This window comes from Nematolebias whitei, chromosome 2 (assembly GCF_014905685.2).
Source record: "Nematolebias whitei isolate Nwh7 chromosome 2, NemWhi1, whole genome shotgun sequence".
Classification (NCBI taxonomy): Eukaryota; Metazoa; Chordata; class Actinopteri; order Cyprinodontiformes; family Rivulidae; genus Nematolebias; species Nematolebias whitei.
The window spans coordinates 13595875-13603860 of record NC_056499.1 but is presented as its reverse complement, the minus strand read 5'-3'; the positions used below and the strand labels follow the sequence as shown (position 1 = coordinate 13603860).

The following is a 7986-nucleotide window of genomic DNA, read 5'->3' as shown; positions in this document are numbered from 1 at the left end:
TAATAATAATAATAATAATAATAATAATAATAATAATAATAATAATAATAATAATAATAATAATGTCTCTGGTGGTAAAAGTCTATTTCGAAACAGGAGGAAGTTGTTCGTGTTTCCTGCATATTCTCCTGTCAGAATGACTGAATCACAGTGAGAAGCCTCTGTGTGTTGGTGGTGGTGGTGGTGGTGGTGGTGGTGGTGGTGGTGGTGGGGGGGGGGGCTCTGAAAGTTGCTCTGAGCTCAGCCTGCTCTCCTCAGGCTCTATTTTCTGCCACAGTTTAATCTTTTGTTTGGTAATCCGATTAAAATCTGCCTCTGGTGGAGAGCAGAAACCCGTCACATCAACCTGGAAGCTTCATTTATTCCAATCATTTGGAAGAGCAGCATCAACAAACACACAGATAAAGAACCTTATGGTTGTTTTATTCTGTTATTTGTTCTGTGTGTCTTTAAACAACGTTTAAATACACACCCTGCAGATTATCTGCACCAGCAGCTTTATCAGGATTATTGTGCCGTGCCTTTTGGTGGCAGTGCTTTTACACAAACAGTGATAAAAAAATAATGGAGATCAGAGGTTTGGTGAGATTGATACGTAAACCCGGTCCTGTTTGGACCTGCAGCTCCGACTTCACGGCAGAACCATCATCAGAGTTTAAACGGCTCACAGGAAGTTGGATTGAACTGCTGTTTGAAGAACGTTAACTCTTTTTACACAAACAGCTGAACATGGAGGAGTTTACAGGTTTTACTGTCGACTCTGATGGTTTCACTGGAACGTTCAGACCTTTTCTTACTCCACAACTGTCCAAAATCAACATCAGGTTTTTGTCTTCGCTCACTGCTGCAGGCCGGATGGTTTTCTTTGATATCCTGCCAAACACAAAGAGCGAACGAGCAAACTCCCACAGATAGGTCATGTCTCCTCAATAAAACCCAGCAGAACCATCAAACAGAACCTGTGTGACCATCAGAACCTCCTGCTGCCAAACCTTTTCAGATCTGACGCCTCACAGAAACTGTTTGAGGCTTACTTTATGTCTGCCTGTCAATAACTCAGGAGTCAGGTGTGTGGTTACCATGGTGACCATAATGATCCACAGGCAGTAGCGTTAACGTTTTTTTTGTTTTTTTAACACGTCTTCCTGACAGATTTCTGCAGAAACGTTCTCGTTATAATGATTGTTGTCCACGTTGGAACATTTTTAACGTGTTAAAATGTTTTCGTTTGTGTTGCAGCTCAAACGGTGTCCAACAGGCAGCTGACTGAAGAACGGCCGCTGCAGCAGCAGGTGGGTCACGTATCCAATATCCGGCAGAACGGGCTTTATGGCCGTCTGACAAACAGTAATAATCAGAGCTCACGTCCTCAGATTAATGTTTGTCTTTTCCTCAGATCGCCGAGGCCGACGGCGTGAAGGCTGCAGGTGAGAGGAGGCCGGGGTCAGGGCCCAGAGAACCCGTCCTCTGAGACAGAGCTGCAGATCTGTCGATCCGCTCGACCCAGACCTCAACGTGTTTGTTTTCTGCTTCCCGTCAGAGATCCAGCTGCCCTCCAAGGACGCAGCCGTGTCCGAACCGGGCAGAGATGACCTCACCATGCTCAAGTCTCTGGCTGATGGCCAGAAACCAGCAGAGACCCGGGAGGTTCTGGTCCAGAAGGCGGATCGGTACGTTCCAGATGAGTCCGACTCGACAAAGAGCCGGCGTCTTGCTGAGGACTACGACTCCACCAAAAACAAGATGGATTACGACAAGTACCAGGGTACGCAGCTCAGTTTTCACCAGGTTCAAGTCAAAACTGTCCACGTTTAGATCAAAGCTTGTTCAACCCTCCTGCTGCCCTGGGCTCAAAACAACCCCAGGGCAGCAGGAGGGTCATTGACCTCACATGCAAACTAATAAAGCACTTCCTGTTAAATTAAAACCAACTACACACACTGTGTACACAGTCGTGATCAAAAGTTTCCATCCAGTCCTCCGAGGTGTAAATTAATTCCTTTAATAAAAAGTTAATTAATTTGAACAGGTCACAATTATACATACAGTCTCAAACACAATCACCTAAATCTGATGGCAGGTGGTTCTTTTAATTTGAAAAGTCCTGTTAACTTCCTGTTAGTGATCATGACTGACTGCAGCTAGTTGTGGATTTTTGCCAGCATAAAAACGATTTGTTCGACAGCGCTTGCCTCGGACTGACCGACAGTCAGAACAAAAGAAAAGTCCAAGGATGAACATCAGAACTGACCAGCATTAAGATTCTGAAATTATGAAAAGCGGGTCAGAACCAGGAAGCCAAGCAGTTTACCTGAACTAGATCCACCATGAACAGCTAGTTTTTAACAAAAGCAAAGGTGGATGGGGGCCAGATCAAAAGACCAAAACTCATCGAAGCTTCAGGTCGATGCATTTAAGTGCACCGGTTTCTGTTCTGGTCCACCCGGGTCTTGGTCTTACTTCCATCATGAAGGACGGGCTGCGCGCTCCAGAGGAAACACGTGTTTAATGAGGATCAGCGTCTGAGGCAAAAGGATTATCCTCTGTGGTGAATCATGGCTCACCTTCACTTTCTCATCCCAACCTTGACAAAAGCAAACGGTTCTTGAAGAACCTGCGTTTGGTTCCAGTGTCTCAGTTTCTGTGAGGTGTTTGTTTAGCTTTAAATGGATGGATTAGCTGAAACAAGTGCACGTTTTCCCGCCGACGTGACAAAACTCTGAGCCAAAGAGCTGACGGTCGAGCTTTTCACGTTGCAACCACATTTGGCAGGTTTTCTACAGCGAGATGGAAATAAGCCGAAGCTGAGGAGCGGCAGTGTTGGGCATCAGGAGGGACTGTTGTCGGAAAAGTCTCGCCTGACGTGACGAGCGACAAGTACTTTTCACCTGCTCAGAAATAAACTACATCCAGCTTCAGCATTTTGTACTAAAACGAACACAGAAAGAAGAACTACAGGTGTGACGATTCCTGAAGAAATCTTATAAAGCTCCAGAAAAAAACAGCATTCTTGAAGCTGACCAGCCGACATTTTGATCCGTATTTAGCATGTTTTCTACCAAAGCTAACAAAATCTGAATACAACATTAAGTGATGTGACTGCTGAGTGCTGAAATTTACTGATGACGCTACAACTGAGTGGTTACTGTTAAATCAAGCAGAACAGAAAAAAATCAGCAGAGCACAAGCTGAAATCAGCAGAATGTGAGCAGAAATTAGCAAATCACAAGCTACAATCAATAGAACACAAGCTGAAATGAATATAACTGGCTGGCATCAGGAGAATACAAGCTGAAATTAACAGAAAACAAGCTAACATCAGCAGAGTACAAGCTGAAATGATCAGAAAACAAGCTAAATTCAATAGAACACAGGCTGAAATGAATGTAACAGGCTGGTATCAGGAGAATACAAGCTGAAATGAATAGAAAACAAGCTAAAAGTAACATAGCACAAGCTGAAATGAACAAAAAAACAAGCTGAAATCAACAGAACACAAGCTGAAATGAATATAACAGGCTGGTATCAGCAGAATACAAGCTAAAATGAACAGAAAACAAGCTAAAATCAGCAAAGTACAAGCTGAAATGAACAGAAAACAAGCTAAAATCAATGGAACACGAGCTGAAATGATTATAACACAATCTGCTATCAGCAGAATACAAGCTGAAATGATCAGAACACAAGCTGAAATGAATATAACATACTGGTATCAGCAGAGTACAAGCTGAAATGAACAGAAAACAAGCTAAAATCAAAAGAAAACAAGCTGAAATGAATATAACTGGCTGGCATCAGGAGAATACAAGCGGAAATGAACAGGAAACAAGCTAAAATCAGCATAGCACAATCTGAAATCAGCAGAATACAAGCTAAAGCCTTGAGCAGCTGAACAGTAGCTTGAACCTAAAAGCAGCAATTAGTGAAACTGATGGTAATAATAAAAGAATCATAGCAAGTCACAAAGCAGATGCTAAAACTAAAATCAGCAATGCAGTATTTAAAATGAGTGGAACAGTAGCTAAAAGCAAAATAATAATATTTGCGTAAAGCTAAAAGCGGTAGAACTGTAACTAATAGTAGCAGAATGGCAGCTTAAAGCTAAGAATGGCTTAAGAAGATCAAATCAGAGCTAGATAACTGAAGATTTTAAATATTTTTATAGGAAGGAAAGCAATTTAAATGTATTTCTATGGTGAATTTTATTTTGAACTAAATATTTTAGAAATGATAAAACTTACAAAAACCAAAAGTTGTAGCACACATGTTCTGAACGAGCCACATGTTTTTATGCAGAAACAGCTATATTAGCACAAAATCTGCAGAAGTACAGTAGTTTGGTTAAAAAAAAAACATTTAAAAAATCCATAAACAGGAGGACGCCAGTGAGAACGCTGACTCAGCGTGTCAGAATAATGGTGCTTCAGCAGAAAAGAGTTGTTGTCCTGTCTGCAGCTGAAGACTTTTAATTATGTTCTCTGTAATATTTAAAATCCACCGCAGACGACCCAGAAAGCTTCCGTCAGGTCGACGGCACGCCGCTGACAGCCGAGGACATCGTGCAGAAGATTGCCAACAAGATCTACGAGGAAGACGACAGAGGGGTGTTTGACAGGATCGTCACCAAACTGCTGAAACTGGGCCTGGTAAGACCCAAACTGAAGCTCCTCTTCGTGTCATTTTCCCAGCAGGACCTCGGTCCATCTCTCCTGCCGACCCTGTTCCATCCTGACAGCTGAGATGTGTGTAAATTGCTTTTTGCTCCCTGATTTTTTAGCTGTGAACAACTTTTTCTGACACTCAATAATAACAATTATGGCTTCCTGAGATTGATTGGTTCTGATGATGAGTCGATGAGACACAGAGACAAACCAGTTTCCATGAGGCTCTTCAGAGCTGCTGTTTAAAACCAGTTTAACTGTTTTTCAGCTGTCTCACAGGGTTAGAGGCAGGTCTGCCTGTAAATATTATTTATGTGTCTTTATGTCTGTTATATTGTGTGTGTTGGGTCTACTGGAAACGGATTAAAACCAGATTCGTAACAAAACATATCTGAACAGCCGCATTGTTTTCCTGCAGATCACAGAAAACCAGGCGGACACTCTGGAGTACCAGGTGGCCGAGGCTCTGCAGGACCTCATCACCAAGAACGCCAAGAACAATGAAATTGAAGACGTGGATCAGAACCAGGACACTGGGGGAGAGCAGGGCGACCAGAGTCCAGACACGGTAGAACCTGCACAGACGTCATGATGACAGTGATAACATTAAAGATGGCCACTGCAGCTACAATGACTCTGTTGTTTCCAGGACACATGGGAACCACCCAGGCGACGATACAACGAAGACGAGGATGACGAGGAAGAAGACGATGACGATGCGGTGGAGGGTGAGGTGGACAGGGACGCAGAGGAAGATGCAGGTGACAATGCCTGGGACAAAGATGCAGACGGAGGGAACGAGGTGAGTCCTGGAGATGGACTCCAGGACCTGCAGTACTTCCCGAACTTCTACCGGCTGCTCAAAAGCCTCGATTCAGGTAAAAACATCCGAGAGACGTTTTAAATCATTTAAAATGTTTTAAAACCCAGCCAGGTCTTTAAAATTGCTGTTTCCACTAAAATAAAAATAACACGGATCACTCTCCCTCACACACTGAACTAATTATTTATGATCCAATCAGCAGGGAGTTCACAGTCAGACACCATGTGGGGACACCGTCACCATGGAAACCAGTCCTAATGTCATCTCCTTCCTGTTTCTGCAGATCAAGATGTTCAGGAGAGAGAAACGCTGATCACCATCATGAAGACGCTGATAGATTTTGTGAAGATGATGGTGAAGTACGGAACCATCACCCCCGAGGAGGGCGTGTCATATCTGGGTGAGAGATTATGTCAAGAAAAGCTAAAAGAAGAACAATACTAGTTAGTAAATAAAAGAACAAAGCACTAGCTGAAGGAAGCTAAACACAAGGTAGGAACTAAAAGTAGCAAAATTCCCACACAAAAAAAAAAACAAGCTAAACTAGCTTATAAACGAATGCAGCAAAAACTAGCTGAAGACCAAACCAGCAAAATGTTAGCTAAAAGCGAAAAGTTACAAAACACAGGCTAAACTAAGCAAAGCGCAAGTTAAAAGTCAAAGACATCAAAATGATAAATAAAAACCCAAAAGTAGTAAAAGGTTAAATAAAGTTTCAGAGTGATAGCTGAAAGCTAAAGGTAGAAAAGTAGCTAACAAATAAAGTAGCAAAAGGCTAGCTTTTAACAATTTCCTGTGGGATCAATAAAGTTCTCTTATCTTAAAGTAGCAGAACAATAGCTGAAAAAGCTTAAAGATAGAAACAAGAAATGCTGGGTCAGAGGTAAAAGTAGCTAAATGATAGCGAAAACTACATTTTGGTAACAAGGTTGTGGCTAAAATAAGCACAAGACAAAAAAAGAGCAGACTTCAAGGTAAACAAAGTTTAGAAAGGATTAAAGAGATTTAAATGTGCTTCTGTGGGAAAATATTTAAAAATAAAATTAAGCTAAGTATAAAAGTTACATGTTACATAAACCAAAAACCACAGCACCCACCTCCTGAATGAGCCGAACCTTTTGATATGTGAACAGCTAAAATATCACAAAGTGTGCAGAGGCGTTTGAATTGTACAAAACAAACAGAAAAATAAAAAGCAGGAAACAATGAAGCTGAATCACCATTTACACGTTAAAGAAAACTGACAGAGCATTTTATACTCCCAACAAGCTCCTTCAGCTGACCATTAGCAGCCGGTGGCCATTACGGTCTCGTGCAGCTGCTGCTTTACCCACCGTGTACCGCTGAACAACAAGACAAGAGTTTCCATGGCAACCCATCTGGCTCCACACAGTTGTGAGGAGATAATGGAGTGGAGTTTCACCATCTCTACGTCTACTTGTTAACCCCCACATGCACACACACACACACACACACACACAGCTGACTGTGACTCAGTCAGGTACGCCAGAGCTGTCAATCATCTATAATCTGCCAGCAGGAGGTGGATGTCTCCAGATAGTGAGACATAGCTGAAGGAGAGGAACACATCCAGGTGAGGAGGTGAGAAAACACCGGGCAGAGGGACACTCGGACAACAGGAACTGAAAGAGAACGCACTGGAAGAGAGAAGACTGTTCTTCCGTCTGCTCGCAAAGCTAACCCCAATCAAACCGCACGTCAAGTGAAGGGTTGAGACGAGGAGCGTGGAAACGTTATATTTTACAGAGTGGGATGATTCGGTCACACTTGGTAGAGTTCAGTTAAACCCGTTGGTTTCCTGGTTTCAGACCTGGCTTTTAATCAGAGTCCTCAAACGTTCAGTCAGGTTCAAGTCGGGGTCCAGAAACTTAACGTCAGCCTGATTTATCCAATCAGAAACCAGTTCTGATGTTTGAGGTCATTGTTCTGTTGGACCCAACTGTGTCCAAGTTTCAACTGTCCAGATGCTGATTTAAAGAATTTGGAGGTAGTTCTTCTTCACTGTTCTATCCACTTTAGAACCAGCATGATGCTCCCTCCGCCGTGCCTGACAGTTGGTTCAGTGTTCTCAGATCTAAAGGCCTCACCATGACTCGTCCAAACATCTTTCTTGTCTCAGTCTTTGTCTCGTCTGACCATCAAACTTGTCTCCAGAAGACGGTTTCTCGTTCATGTGGACAGCTGCAGGTTTCAGACCAGCTGGAAGGTTTTGGAGCTTCTTTCTTGGTCCTCTCAGTCCATGGTGATGTAAAACTGGCTTCACTGTGGACAGGGACACCAGTGGACTGGGACATTGGTTGACAGGGACATTGATTGACAGGGACACTGGTGAACTGGGACACTGGTGGACAGGGACACTGGTGGACAGACACACTGGTGGACAGACACACTGGTGGACAGGGACACTGGTGGACAGGGACACTGGTGGACAGGCACACTGGTGGACAGGCACACTCGTTGACAGGCAGACTGGTAGACAGG

The 7986-nt window shown here is 43.2% G+C and overlaps 1 protein-coding gene across 1 annotated transcript in view; it reads left to right on the top strand.

The window, feature by feature from the left end:
* scg3 (secretogranin III) overlaps positions 1–7986 on the top strand; it is an 18186-nt gene that overhangs the window by 471 nt on the left and 9729 nt on the right. Inside the window, exons 2-8 of the mRNA XM_037690403.1 lie at positions 1240–1292; positions 1397–1427; positions 1541–1765; positions 4504–4646; positions 5080–5229; positions 5311–5539; positions 5768–5884. Of these exons, the coding sequence (XP_037546331.1) occupies positions 1240–1292; positions 1397–1427; positions 1541–1765; positions 4504–4646; positions 5080–5229; positions 5311–5539; positions 5768–5884 (948 nt within the window). The remainder of the gene's footprint in view (positions 1–1239; positions 1293–1396; positions 1428–1540; positions 1766–4503; positions 4647–5079; positions 5230–5310; positions 5540–5767; positions 5885–7986) is intronic.